Source organism: Pithys albifrons, chromosome 3, assembly GCF_047495875.1.
Source record: "Pithys albifrons albifrons isolate INPA30051 chromosome 3, PitAlb_v1, whole genome shotgun sequence".
Lineage (NCBI taxonomy): Eukaryota > Metazoa > Chordata > Aves > Passeriformes > Thamnophilidae > Pithys > Pithys albifrons.
In genome coordinates this window covers 292,547-307,065 of record NC_092460.1, presented here as the reverse complement: position 1 = coordinate 307,065, position 14,519 = coordinate 292,547, and the positions used below count along the sequence as shown (strand labels likewise).

Genomic DNA, 14,519 nt, shown 5'->3' with positions numbered 1-14,519 from the left:
ATGACAAGCAGATAATGCAAAACTATTCGGTGTTAATGCAGGAATTACCATTTTCTACAGCGACTTTCCTGCAAAGTCACCGTATCTGGAATTTCTCTGCAGCATTCATGGTGGAGGAGACTGGAGTGAAAAAATATCCGTGAATCCAGAGGTAGATAATTGCCAATAGGTTTCAAAGATCCAATTACCCTTGCCCTGTTCCAACAGGAGATATAATACAGGAAGTCTGAAGTGATTGCAAATTTAGTGTATTAGACCAGGAAAGAAGCCAGGTTTATGTGTCTCTTGGTTCTTGGAAGTGATCACTATGGTTTAATCTAGTTCCACCACATACTTTGCATGACAGCACATTTGGTCACAGTTTGTCTTTCTGACTGCAAGGAAGAAAATCCCACTTTTTCTGAATACTGAAGGCATCTATTAACAGGACATTGGCTACTGTAATGTCTCCAGCTGCCAAGAGACACTTCTGTCTCTGCAGTTAATATCTGGCTTTGAGGAGCTGAACTTTCCCCAGGAATCAAAACCAGTTTCTAAACAAGAAAGTGCCAGAAAGTAATGTCTGTGCTTGGTTTGTTTCAGTAATACTTTCAGCCTCTTGTGACCTGTAACCTTCAGGCAAGTCATTCTGGATGACTTGAAATTTCTGTAGGTTTATCTCAAGTTTAAGTTACTTTCCTCTCAATGTTTATTATCAGCTTGATTTCTGATCTTCCTTTTAAATTCTCTGTATCAGTTACAATAGCTTTGTGACACTTCAGTATTTGCCATAGTAGTGGGTTATGATGGCAGTTACTAACACACTGGAAGACAAAAAGGTAACAGCATCTTGAAATTTGGTCTCACCTTTAGCCACAGCTCCAATGTATTTCTGTAATACTAGTAAAGGCAAGGAGAGACATCAATAGGGAAGTAAACATCATCTCTTATGAAGTGGTCATCAGCAGATGTCAGTACTGCTGAGAACAATATTTCTTAAGACCAGCTCCTGGAGATTCTGGCATAGCCATTTTCCTTTGACCTCAGCAAAGTCATGATTTTGACATTTACTGCTGTTGCTACAGTCCATTGATGTTGACTCAGTAAAATAGCACTGCAGCAGCCTCATATTTGAAGATTTGGGTGAAACGCATCACTTTCAGTACATGAAAGTCTGAATTTGCTCAGAAACAAATGAAACCATCAGAAAAGTTCAGTGCCAGCAGTGGGTCCTATCCCATCTGATCTTTGATTCTGACTGCAACATGTGATTGGTGAGAAGGCAAAGAAGCTTGTGCATCTACTCATGCACAAACAGAAATTATTAGTAAGAGAGAGAAATAAGAAGGATTAATGCAAAATGTATGCCTTCTGTAACAAGCCATCTCTCCTCCTTACAGTGATCCCATGGTGAAAAGCTGTCAGCACTTAAAGAGGCCACAGAAAATATGTACTCCAGGCATGTAAGTAATTTATTTTAAAATAAATTTTGCAAATAGTATTTTAATGTTAATAGCAGCAGTAGCGCTCAGTTCTTTATGGCTTTTTTCTGGGAAGGAGCTCTAAAAAAGTTTTCAAACATCAATAGGTAAGCAGGTTACAAACTCCTAAGACACAGGCAAGTATTATTTTCTTGTTCATACTGATTAGTGCATAATGATACCTGTGGTTACACAATAAGCTACCTGGAACGTTGAAAACAGAGCTCAGGAGCCTTAGGCCTGGACATTAAAAGAACCTTTTTATCTTATCCTACACTAAGTTGGCTGGAGTCCTGTTTTCTGCAGTCTCTCAAGGCATCACCACATCACTGTTGGTTAAATGACAAGCAGCCTGGAAGTTTCTGCCGGGTTCAGGGCTGCATAAGTGCATGGGAAGATATGAGAGGGACAGTAAAAATATAAAAGCAATCTTACCAAGAACAAATGTCGAGGGTGTCTGTTTTTGCCAGAGACTTTCATCAGAGTTCCCTCTTTAACAAAGATCTGAAGGATAAAACAACATTGTAATTGTAAGACGACTCATTCTAAATCTTATTGAGAAAACAGAATATTCCTTCTGGGGAAAAAGCTACTCCAACCACATTCATCAGCACAAGAAAAGATACATAACCCCAAGCACCTATTTCTAGCTTTACTCCTTATGATCTGGCCTAATCTTTACCTGGATTAGCCCTGCGGCCCTTCATGACTTGCATTTGTGTCAGTACAAAATGGGTTGGAAACCCACTTGTCCTCAGCCCACTCTGTGGACTATGCTCAGAGGTGACTGTCACAGATTGCAAAGCTAACACAGAATGGGCTCTAGAAAAGAATGCTTGTCTTTAGAAGTCCTCCAAAACAGACAAAGAGAAAAGTTGAAACGTTGGGTTTCAACATGCTACATCCAGCTAAGCATACCTGCATACATAATCTGTACATGTTTGCAAGCTTTATTTCCAAACTTTGTTGGTCCACCTGGTTACTATGTACACAGGTAGGACTGCGTATGTAGGCAGCTAAACCGGCACATTGGAACTTGATTGCGGTAACATTTGAAAAGGTCTGCCATAACTGAACTACATCAGTGGACCAATATTCTTTTCAGATGAAGAACAGAATCTGGTGTAGTTTTCCACTCAACGACAGTTGATAATCAAAGAGACCAATCCCACAAACTGTATGCTGGAATTTGCAGAGTTTGTCAAAGCATTACCTGGTAAGGCCAAGTGAAAATACCTTCTTAGACAGAAAAAGAGGTTGACTGTAGTATTTGGCTGATGAGGATTCTTATGCTATGAATATGCAATCCTAGCAAATTGCTTCGTGAGTTCTGCTAAAGATATTGGTTGACTGAAGGGAAATTCAGAGTTGCAGAACTCAAGAAAGAGGCAGGTTGGAGCTGAGGAAACTGGACAGGTTTGAAAGCCAGAAGGAGAAATTTGCATTTGATGTGGATGGCAAGACAGAGCTGTGCACTCTCACATTTCAGCTGATACGCTGCTTAAAAATGATGTCTTGCATTAAAAGCACCACAGAGGAATTATGAAAACAAAAATTAGTCAACCAATTATCTCCCCTGATTTAAGGTTCATACCCAGCCATATAAAACTCTGAGCCTTTCCAAGATGTAAGCAATTCCTGCTAGTGTTGTAACCTTTCAGAAAGAGTATATAAGAAAGGAAGGAGTTCCATCAAAATACACTACACCTGGGGTGGCTGAGTACAGCTGGAGTGAAAAACCAAATGGCTGCTCTGTGTAAAGGCAGAGACAGTGCATGTCTTTCCCAGCCTGAGGCTCTCTGTGCACTGCCAGAGTGATGGCTTTTTACACAAACCAGTGCTCCAAGTCTTGTCACTGTAGCTCAGTAAACAACACCTGTAGACATCTGAAGTCTAGCCATCAACACAATCAGAGATGTAGCTGGCCAGAAACAATGCCCTCATCAGCACAGGTTTGCCTGCAGTACTCACCCTTCCTGGCTGGAGGAGGCCACTCTGCCCTCTCACACTGTGCTCAATGTGTACCAGCTTCTGCAGGTTTTCCTGGGGGAGAGAAATAGCATTTAGAAGACCACATGGAGAGTGGTTTTAGAAAAGCAGGCAAAACTTCCCTCACCTCTCTTGACCATTTTATTTCTTTAGAACTGATATTACAGAATCAGGTTTCAGAGAGAAATGAGACCAAGTGTTGCATGCCAGAAAATCTTCTTCCTGCCTTCCAGATTTTATAAAACCTCATCACCTGCCTTCACATCTGCTGTGGCCTCCTACAGTTCTGTTACCTTTGATACCTCAGTTCACCTTCCAAAGGGCTGGCTAACTCCATATAGTATCTATACATTGGCTTCTTTGCTGACTTTCTGGCTCTGGGCACTAATAAACAAGAAGCAGAGACAAAGTACAGTATCTGCCCCAAAGGCCTGTGCATTAGGGCCATGACACAGCAAGCTTCAATACTGTAAGACTGTTGCTGGGATTATCTGGAGGTTTATATTCTGTGATAATGGATTAATACCTTTGCAGTAAGGGATTTAGAAGGTAAACTAGTAAGCAGGCAATAAAGCTGCATCTCTGCTTTGATGCTTTGCAAAAATCAGGAAGTATGATCAAACACTGATAGGATTAACTGTCTACCTGGCCTCAAAGCACAGCCAATCAGTGGGCACTGGCATGAGGCATGAACTTACCTATGAAGACAGTAGGTAAGATTAATCTACATAAGCCTGTGCTCTTATTAAAAACCAAAAAAAGATATCAGGTGAATATAAGAAGAAAGAAAAAGGGATGTCTGCACTTTTGCAATATTGCTTGTCTTTTCAAATTTCCTTCCATTTTGCAGGTGAGGCTGCTAAAACAGAGGCTTGTGCATAGGATTCAGCTGTGTTTTTTATCTAATCAGAACAGCAGAATGGGCTGTCCAGCAGCAAGGAGTAATTGCTGGAATGTGCCTAAAATTTAGGAGTCTCCTGTCTAAGTTAGCCATTGTATCCTAAACACTCAGTTATGAGCCCAGATAAACTACAGACAAAGGATCCTGTTTGATACAGCTTCATGACCTGACAGCCTTTGAGTACAGTTTTCTCCTAGGGACAGGTAATGAATGGTCTGTTTTCCTTTGCTCCACTGACTGGCATGAAGATACCACTGGGATTAGTTAGACTTGATTAGATCATACAGTGTATCTGCCTGATACAAATCAGTGCTGTCTACAGAATCAGCTAATTAAAAGCTGTCACAGATACCAGAAGGAGCATATCCATATCAACATGATAGTATGGCAAGGCTAATTTACCCTGGATTTCAGCTAACACAATTAATGTAGCTATCTCAGCTTGCTTTTAAGATAAACCTGAAATGCCTCCATGTGTTACTGCCCTGGTGAAATATTCCACTTGTTTAGCATGATAGTAAGTTTAGTTCTTAATCAGGAACCGCATATTGAATATATGGAAACACCTACGAGGCTTGACCAGCACAGGGCTGCATTGTGCCCATGAGCTACAACTGGCAGTTGATACAGTTTCAATTTCAGCTGTCAAGTATCTCTCTGCAATACAGGAAGTAGCATTACCAGGGATCATGGGACACGTATTTGCAAAAGGTATTTGCAAAGGACTTTCCCATCACTAAAGGGTATTTTAGCCCTGGCAAAAGTTGTCAGATTGACAGCTTCCACAATCTGATCTTTATCCACAGAAAAGGCAGTGCCCTCTGAGCACACTCATGCCAGTGCTAATGCTACTCATCTGGGTTTCTACAAGAGGGAGAGGAGAAGTTGCTGCAGCTCAGCTTTTCTCAGGATTGCTGGCAGAGATGCCTGTTGAAATGCTGATGGATGCAATATGGACACATGTTCACCAGGAAATGGGCAGAGAAGTATCAAACTCATTTCCTGAAGGAAGTCAAACAGCCATCACATGGGAAGGACAGTGGTTTATCTGGGAATGTGGGCAGCTGAGGGGGTATACTTTCCCTACAGTTCCCTTACATTCCCTGTTTATATAGTTTTCTTCCTTGTCCTTAAAACTAATTGTCACTCTTCTTTCAAAGACCCTTCAAAAGCTACAATTAAAAAATAAAAGCAAAGCTCCACCCAGCTAATACTGCAGATGTGAGTGGCTGAAATCCTTCTCTGGCCATTTTAGCAGTGAATTTGCAGCTTCCATAATTTTATCATTATATCTATGCAGGAAGAATGCCTCCCCAAGGAACTCACCAGCTGTTAATAGCAACAATGATTTATAGCACCATCTCAGGGCTTCTAACAGATCACAGACATTCAGAGAGCAATACAAATCCTGCTTAGTTCCTTTCCTGGAGTTACAGATAGACATAATGCTCCTGGTGATGGTGGGCCTTACACCTTTGTTTGCACATCTGTAAATTGCAAGTACTATTTTCCTACCTGATGAAAATGCTGTGGAGTTATTGTCATGATGTGCCTGAGAATCCTGGGTTAATAGTTCCCAGAGAAAAAACACTAGTGTGTTGTTATCATGAAACAAAACCCAAAGCTAATAATGAGTCATTTGTATTCATTTATATTCATTTCATTAATATTCTGTGTTTATATTCAATGCTTCTGTCAGATTTCCAGAGTGTAGTTTGATGAGGTGGTATGTGGCAGCAGAAGTCTTCCTCCTTTCAGGTACATGCCAAGTCTAAATTATTGCTTAGAACTTTAACCAGGTATATGACAAGTTATTAACACACTAAATTGACTGGCATTGTTGAGTTTCTTCTGTAATTAGAGTGACTACTTGTTTATTTATTTATTTGTTTGTTTGTTTGTTTGTTTGTTTATAATCTGAGAGAAAGAAAAGAAGTGCTGGTTGTCTAGAAATAGACCCCTGAAAATTCCCACCTCTGCTTTCATTGCTCCACACAGCACTTTAGTAACCCCAGGAGGGAAAAACAATTGTGCTGCTGACTATGGTCTTACGTCTTGCACAGCTGCACTAAAGGGCATACACCTACTTCATATCTGCAATACTGGAACCCAGATGTGTATAAGCCCTTGAGTCTCACCATGGAGGATTCAGAAATTAGCAGATACATGTATTCCAACAGATGTGCAGAAAAGACATTATTGATCAGGAGAGATCATGGTAAGACTCACCGCTTGGAGCATACTGTCACTGGCTCGCTCCGTGATTTCAGAAACAACAAATAAAGCAGCTGAGGAATTAAGCAAAACAAACACCATATATCACATAAAAGAGTAGGAGAGTAGCCCAAATGCCTTCTATTTGCAAGGGCATCCTTAAAAAAAAACATCTGGAACTCCTTTGATTTCTTTGGCACCTTCATAGTGATACTACCCAGCAAATTTGACACAGCACACAGTGCTGTCACCCTTCCTCCCTTCATCATTCTTTTGTGTGAAACTACATTATACCTGTGCTGACCCAGTGAGCTTATGAGGTCCCTTTCAAGCACCTAGCATGGTACAAAATCTTTTTGTAATGTTTCCTAGTTGCAGATCTTTGGCAATTGGAGCTTGTGGTAGGGAAAGATGAATGTAACCAGCTTCAGCCATTCAAAAGCATGGCAGTTTAATGTGTACCTCGTACTGCCTACTGGGGGAGAGGACATGTCATCCCTTTCAGAGGGCAGTATGTATGAAGTGGTGATGTGAATTTACTTCTGGATTCTCCACTGGCAAACAATACGGACTAGGGTATGTTTGCTGGCCCTGAGAGCAGCAGCCTTACATGGCTCGGGCCCTGATTTCACAGCCCTTCCCCTGTGAAACAGGACTTTCTATCAAACCTGGGGCATGCCAGCCATCACTGGCCAGAAAGGGGACAAGCATGTGCTAACCACAAACAAGAGACAGGCAATTGTAGCCAGGGGGCTTGATTATGCAGAACTGATTTTTATGAAATGTCTTTCAAGTTTATGCAGACTTAAGGAATGCAGAATACAGACACACGATTCAAATCTCCTGGGTTTCTCCAAAGTTCACAGAGCACAGCAGGCACACCATTGGTAATAGTACACAAGCAAGCAGGTGGAGCCATCCCAGTTGATTTCACAATGACCAGGGCAAATATGGACAAAGCCAAAGAGGACTAGGATTTCCTCGATGTGTGGAGCAGAACTACAGTATCTGCACCATGCCTGTATAGATGATATTTTCTTCTTCCATAAGTTCCACCATGCCATAACGACAGGAAACCCATATGTTTCAATGAAAAAAGGCTCTTGTCCCAAATAACTTGTCTAAATTAGTAATCAGTTCTTATAGATCTTACGTGTAACCTATTAACACAAAATCTTCAAAATAATTGTATACTACAGGTATAGATCTTGTACCTCTTTACAAGCAGCACTTTTGTTCTGCCCATTTCATTTTACCTTGTGTGGCTTCATACTCTGTAGAATCAGGACAAAGATTATTCAAATAATCTGTAGAAAATAATCAAACAAACACAGACATTCAATAATCAGAATACAGACTGACATAATTTATAGTGTTGTTAGCTAAAACATAAAATCCTAATCATAGAATCTTAGAATGGCTTGGGTTGGAAGGGACCTTAAGGATCATCTTGGTCCAGCGTGGCCTTGAACACTTCCAGGGATGGGGCATCCACAGTAATGTCCCACATTACTTTGTTGCCAAATAATTAAGTGTATATAGCCTCTTTCCAAAGAAAAACTCATCTTTGACTGCATTCTACTTTGAGAATCAAGGCAAGAGCATTGATACAGATTTGAATTCCTCATATGACTTGGCAGGTATAAATGAATAAACAGTGACAAAAATGTTTCTCAGTCAAGAGAATTGCCAAGTAGCACCACTTTACAAATATTTGTTCTTCTAATGAATTCTGTTTTTCGAATGAATGAATGTCATTGGTTATAATTACAGGTATAGTAAATTAATCATATGCTTTTCATGGGCACAGGAAGGAGACTCTGGTTCTAGGGTTCAAATGATTACTACCAAACCCAGTCATATTCTGAAAATAGGTTCTGTAAAATAGCTACAATAGGGCTTAGAGTTACAGCAATTATATCTGCAATATATACAAATGTTTAGCCTGTCAGTTTTATTTGGACTACTTTTCTTGGATCATCTGCCTATTCTGTATCCACATCTTTATGCTTTTAAGGACTGTAATATATGAGTGCCACAGTTTTAAAAGCCTAATCTGGAAATATTTCATTCTTATCTTGTGGATGAATCCAGACTTCTAAATTCTGCATCCAAGAATTAGGCCTCTGTGCTGATAATGGTGCTGTGCATGGATGTCTGTTCCACTGAATGTCCTGTTCATACACATTTCTCTTTCTAGTGCTGTGCCCTTCCTGGCATCCTGAACTCTACCTGGCTTTTACCTGCATTCTGGAAAGCATCTGCCTATACTCAGGCAGGCAGGCAGGCAGGGGTTGTGCAGTGTCATCAGGCAATATTTAGTTTCCCTTTTCACCACTGCAAGCTCTGTCCTTAGCTGCGGATTGAGGGGGGTAGTGCTTTTGGCTGTGGTGCAGTAATTAGCAATCAGTAGCCTCATAAAATACCCTTTCTTATCTGGTAGAAACAGCCAGTTATGAACACACCAATACACCTGAGAATCTGAAGGACTGCACTGTTCCAGACTCCCTCTGTCCTGGCAGGCAAAGAGTGGCTTCATTTCTTGAAGCAGTACAACTACTTTCTGTAATACCTTAATCCAGCAGACCTTATCTCACTACGCACAAAACCTGTCATTTTCCCAGTTAGTGTCAGTACCTAGGACAAGGAGGAGCTCAAGTTGCTTCAATCCAATCACTGGAGCTTCACTGAAGCCCTTCCAGCTTTCTCCCAAAATATCATGCTGCATGTTTGCAATTTATCTTCTGGACCACAAAAATGGGAAAAGAAAACAGAGGATAGTGGGGGTATTTCTGACAGGGATATGCCAATACCTTTAACTTAGAAGTAGTATTTGTGTGCATGCACTACAAAAACCATAAGGATCATGTAAGACTGCTAAGTACTTCAAGCCACAAGTCTGGGAAGTTGCTCTTAATGTAGACACACCCAGAGGGGGAAGCAAGTCAGACAGGAAAAAAGTCCCACTATGGCATCTGGTGTTCGTTTGTATTGCTCGTACTAAAAAAGCAAACCCAGCTGTGAACAATGAGTTGCATCTTTGATCAAAGTGCATGGAGCAATGAGAAACTGGTGCTAATCTGTGCTGTTATTATTTTTTTATGGTCACTTTGTCCTTCTGCGTTTATAGGAGCCTCTTCTAGTGTGCCGGGCCCTTCATTGTCTGTATGGACAGGGTTTATGGCTTCCTTTTTGCTGTCCCATGCATAACTCATCTTGCACCTCCCTCCACCCACATATATACATACTCCCAAAGCATTTCTCCATCTTTACATCTATGGATCTTTGCTCTTTTGTGTTCTGACTAAATTACTTAAAAACACTGGCATTTGTCATTACATTTCACCATGTCCTTCCCCAGCCAGTTCTAAACTTTTCAGTTCCTTCTAGGACTCCATCCTGCCTCAGAAAGCCTGCTCCTCTCACAAGCTCAGACTTGCAGACTTCTGTGGCTTGCAGAAAAGGAACATAACCCCTCTTGGAGAGACTCCAGGTGGGAGTTATACATATGGCCTTGAATATAAAGGGAAGGTACTATTGTAAAAGTAAAATCTGTAAATGTACTGTTAATGTAAATTTGTATCTCTGCCTCCTACAATGCAGCAAAATTGGACTGGGTTTTTGACTTATCACTACCCTTGCGTGTACTGTACACAGGACTTAAGGTGCAGTACTGAGTACAACTTCTTTGTTGATGACGGAGATGGTACTTGCCACTGTCATAGAGGATGCAGTGCGGAGTATCCTGGCTGAGGCCAGCTGTCTTCTACTGTCTCTGATAATTGCCCTCAACATAAAAAAGTCAAACCTGTTTGCTGGCAGTGAGGATGAACTCTGCCTCTCCTGATTCACAGAAGAAAAAAGATGGAATGGCTAAAAGCAACTGACTACACTTTTTTGTGATCTTTCAACATGGCTGTCCTGAAGAAGTGCCTGCCTCTTCCCAGGCTCCCTGATATTTCCTGAATCCTGTACTAAGCATATTGAAGTTCCCTGAAAATCCCACACTGCTTTAGCCTCGTTTTAGCTGTCTTGGCATCAATGTGTAGCACAGTGGAGGCACAGAACATCCTGACTGTGTTTCCACTGAGTGCATTTGAGAGTGACTTTACTGACCTGTGAGCAGCACATGATACTGGAAGACGCGCTGCACGACTTTCAAAAGCTGGTGTTTCACACTCTGAGGGCTGCCACCAGAGCTCTGCTGTTCTCAGTGGCGGGGAAAGAAAACACAGAAAGGAGGGGGATGTGAGCTCAGCACCAAACCACCATCATACTTATAGTTATTAACTCTAACACATCCTCACAGAGCTTGGTAAGTTAGTAAGTGACTGAGAAACCATTCCAGTATGTTTCAGCAAAGTATACTCACAGATCTGTAGATTTACCAACATACACTTTGCGTGCACACACAGGGGTATACGGCCAACAGATACAGAAATAGAAACACATCATGCACAAGTGAACTTCTCACTTCAGTTCTAGCACAAGGATCTGTGAAGAGAACTACTCTTCCATTCTACATTATGTATGAACACTGGTGCAGTCACAGAAAAAAGTATCTTTTGAGTATTCTCTGAGGCAAAGCCATGCATTAGTTTGGGTAAAAAAGCCATGGGAGCCTTACCTCAAATTCCTGCACCATGGTAGCCAGTTGGGAATATTTAAGGCACATTTCATCTAGCAAAGCCAAATTCCTGTCAAACTGCATAATGTATGCTGTGTGGTGATTCAGCCTTGATTTTCTGGAGAGAAAAACATCAGCAACTTTCTGGTGTTCCTCCCTATGACCACAGAAAGGAAAGAAACAGCAAATAAATAAGTAAATAAATAAAAGTAAAGAAGCAGAGCCATGCTTCCTTCTCATTGTATTGGACCCACAGTGGCTCAGCACATTGTGCAGCTAAAGCCCAGGTTAAATGGCAGGGAAGAGGGAGTGCTTCAGGGACAGACAGACAACAACACGGACTGCTGTCCAATGGGGGCACTGGTTCTTTGGCTGTGCCTCTGCCATAGGAGCACACGTGTCCACAGCAGTCCCTTCCAGGATACAGCTCCTGCTTCTCTAAACAGATCTTTCAGCTGCTGCAGTGCTTTGAGCAATCTTTGTGGGGGAGAATATGACATCTTCTGCTGTAATACCACATCTTCAGCTCTCCTTCATGCCTGCTTCTCAGCACTGCCTCACCACCATCTGTCTCAGCACCCAGATTTACAGTATTGAAATATTTACCAACCATGAGAGAACAGAAGAAAATCTGAGATCACAAAAGAGGAATCATACTTAATAGAGGAACATGAGTTCCTGGGGATGTCCAGAACAACAAGGGTGTCTGGGGAAGTGTAGGCATAGGGAAGGGCTTACTGGAAGCTTTAAGCATGGTGGTAACCTGGGAACCTTTATGAGTGCAGGTCTGTAACATATGTCATTCTGTTGTGTTGGCAGCATTTGCAAGACAGTCCAGTTTTACCCCCAGTGCCACAGAACAGTTCTGGACAGAATCTTAGGGCATTTCCAGTTGTGTCCCTTTTGTCTTAGAGAACATGCAGCATGCTGTTAGAGTAGGGCTGTGGCTTCCTCAGGACACAAGTAATTTTAGAACCCACCTGGAGACACCACTTCCATTTGTGTTATAAGTGTTATAATCATTGATTGTATGTTTATTATATGTTTTATTATATGTTAATCATTGATTATAGATGTGCTATAATCATTGATGACGTGGTCTTTCTGCCAATAGTCCCTTGATGGACATAAACCAGTACACAATTCCCTTTTCTTTCCTTTGTGTGCTTTGACTTGAAAGTACAGAGCTGACAAGGAGAGCTGTGCCTTGCACTTAGGACTGTTACTGAAAAATTATCCTTGTCTAACTGACTTCCTTAACTGCTCAGTGGCAGTGCTGAGGTAGGATCAGCCATTGTCCATGACCACTGCCTCTTGGAGTGCAGCAGGGTGGGGCTGTGGGGCTGCAGGGTCTGTGAAAGCCAGAGTAGTTCAGTCTAGGCAAGGGGCTGTGCTGGCTGCTGTAGTTTGTCTGCTTGTGTCTGCTGAGGTAATTTCTCTTAGATGTTCTTATTTTGGCAGTTTGGTAGAACAGAGCCTGGTAACCTGGCTTAAGTCAGAGGTCTTTTTAACTGAATGAATTTTGGAGCTTTGTGTGTCCTAAGCATGATCTTATTCTCTCACGGAAAGACTTCACCCTATGAGGATGTTTGGCTTAGGTGGAGCCCCTCCGCAGGCTGCCAGCGTCTGTTTGGCTTGGAAGCCCAGCCCGGCAGATCCCTGCCCTGGTGCTGGGAGCAAGGGGCTGTCTCTCCTCTGAGAGCTACACAGCTGTTGTGCAGATTACTGTGAGCAGGTGACCTTTAGGATCAGTTCTGATGTCTGCTGTTCCTGCATCCCCTAGCATGAATCTGTGACTTCCAGGACAGGAGTGTGAAGCCTCTGGGTGATGACTATCAACTGGCAGAGGAAAATGCATATTAAGCAGGCTGTCCTCACACTGACTGATGGGGCCATTTCAGAGTCATGGGCTATACACTGCACTAATATTTCACTGTTTGATTTCCTAGCCTGGCAGCCTCTACATTTACTTCCTTCCTGTCTGTATGCCAAAACTGCTCAGTAGTTCAGGTGCTACTCTTTTCATCTCTGCTTGAATCCCAGTAACCCTGCTACTGAGGTCAAGGCAACATCAATGAGTTCACCATTCTGCTATGGAAGGTATATTAAGGCCAGCAAACCATGCCATTCTGTGTGTACCATTTAAGGACTCTCTCTTCCAGTTCCCCCAGGATGTCTTGGTGTAATTCATAAATTTCAGGTAGTTCACTTAAACCCTGCTTGAGTTTAACTTCTTCCTTTTCATTTCCATCATCTTCTCCAAGCACTTTCAAGATACGTTCATAGAAATTCTGTGAAAAATTATACAGAAATTAGGCAAATAGGCTTAAAATAACTTTTCTGAAATAATTATTACAATTTCTTGATTCTTAAACTATGCTTCCTAGGAATTAAAAGATACACCACAAACTGTGATAGGGTGTCTTCAGTATGGCAAGGAGATCATAGCACTTTTCCTCTATCCAATAGGTCATACAGCTGAATTCCCCAATGCTATCAACCTAAAATTGAACATTTCACCTGATGAAGCCATCAGACCACTATGCATACAATGAGTTTGGTATCTGTTTACATTGCCTTTTCCCCCTGCTCTTCTGGGTGAAGTTGGCCTCATTTTTATAGTGTTTCTTAACCTGAAAAATAATTTTAAAAAATGAAGGATGGGATTCTCCCATCAGTTCACTGGGTCCAACAGTTTGACATGAAAAACTCAAATGTCTACATGCCTTGTGCTAGAATTTGCAACACTTCTGAACTTAAAAAGAGGAAAAAAGCAATAAATTTAAGCTATGCAACAAACAATATTCCCTATAAAACTTAACTGGGTCCTTTTTAACTCATCTTAGAAAATGTTTTGATCCTGAGATGGTTTATAAATTACAGGGGCACAGCAGTAATTTCCTCTGTATTTAAAATGTAGCCAGCTCTGGTACATAGTAGGGCACCTATTTAAGAGTGCATAGCAAGATGTTTGCCCAGCCTTGAGCTGGAAGTGAGAAATAAGGCTTCCATCTGATCCCAGGCATTAGAAAATCACCCCAACAGCAGCAAGCAAATATTTTGAGGGTAAAACACTGCTTGCTTAAAGTCTCGTTCATCCAGAGCTCTCAATATGAAATGTTTTCAGATCAAAGCCCGAGTCCTACAGAATCCTTCTTTTCTGACTCAGACTTGTCAAGGGGCCTTTGCCAACACCTGGATACACTCAAGACACTTGGGCCAATATGCTGCCATGGACCTTTCCAAGTTCCGGCGAGCCGACTGCAGTTTCCCCGGCCTGCTGCTGCCACACATGTGCACAGGCAGTGGCTAAAGAAGCTCAGGCACT

The 14,519-nt window shown here is 41.8% G+C and overlaps 1 protein-coding gene and 1 long non-coding RNA gene across 5 annotated transcripts in view; one reads left to right on the top strand and one right to left on the bottom strand.

Moving 5' to 3' along the window:
* The window catches only part of LOC139669640 (uncharacterized), a 122,042-nt gene that overhangs the window by 23,811 nt on the left and 83,712 nt on the right, over nucleotides 1-14,519 (top strand). For all 3 annotated transcript variants that reach the window (XR_011697293.1, XR_011697295.1, XR_011697294.1), the window contains exon 2: nucleotides 1,380-1,442. This is a non-coding gene — a long non-coding RNA (uncharacterized lncRNA). The remainder of the gene's footprint in view (nucleotides 1-1,379; nucleotides 1,443-14,519) is intronic.
* FGD5 (FYVE, RhoGEF and PH domain containing 5) overlaps nucleotides 1-14,519 on the bottom strand; it is an 85,196-nt gene that overhangs the window by 21,228 nt on the left and 49,449 nt on the right. The window contains exons 6-12 of one of the 2 annotated variants that reach the window (XM_071550138.1): nucleotides 13,331-13,482; nucleotides 11,192-11,348; nucleotides 10,681-10,768; nucleotides 7,821-7,871; nucleotides 6,580-6,638; nucleotides 3,432-3,503; nucleotides 1,896-1,964 (exon numbers count right to left, since the gene is read on the bottom strand). In XM_071550138.1, the coding sequence (XP_071406239.1) occupies nucleotides 1,896-1,964; nucleotides 3,432-3,503; nucleotides 6,580-6,638; nucleotides 7,821-7,871; nucleotides 10,681-10,768; nucleotides 11,192-11,348; nucleotides 13,331-13,482 (648 nt within the window). The remainder of the gene's footprint in view (nucleotides 1-1,895; nucleotides 1,965-3,431; nucleotides 3,504-6,579; nucleotides 6,639-7,820; nucleotides 7,872-10,680; nucleotides 10,769-11,191; nucleotides 11,349-13,330; nucleotides 13,483-14,519) is intronic. The other variant, XM_071550139.1, reaches the window with a different exon arrangement.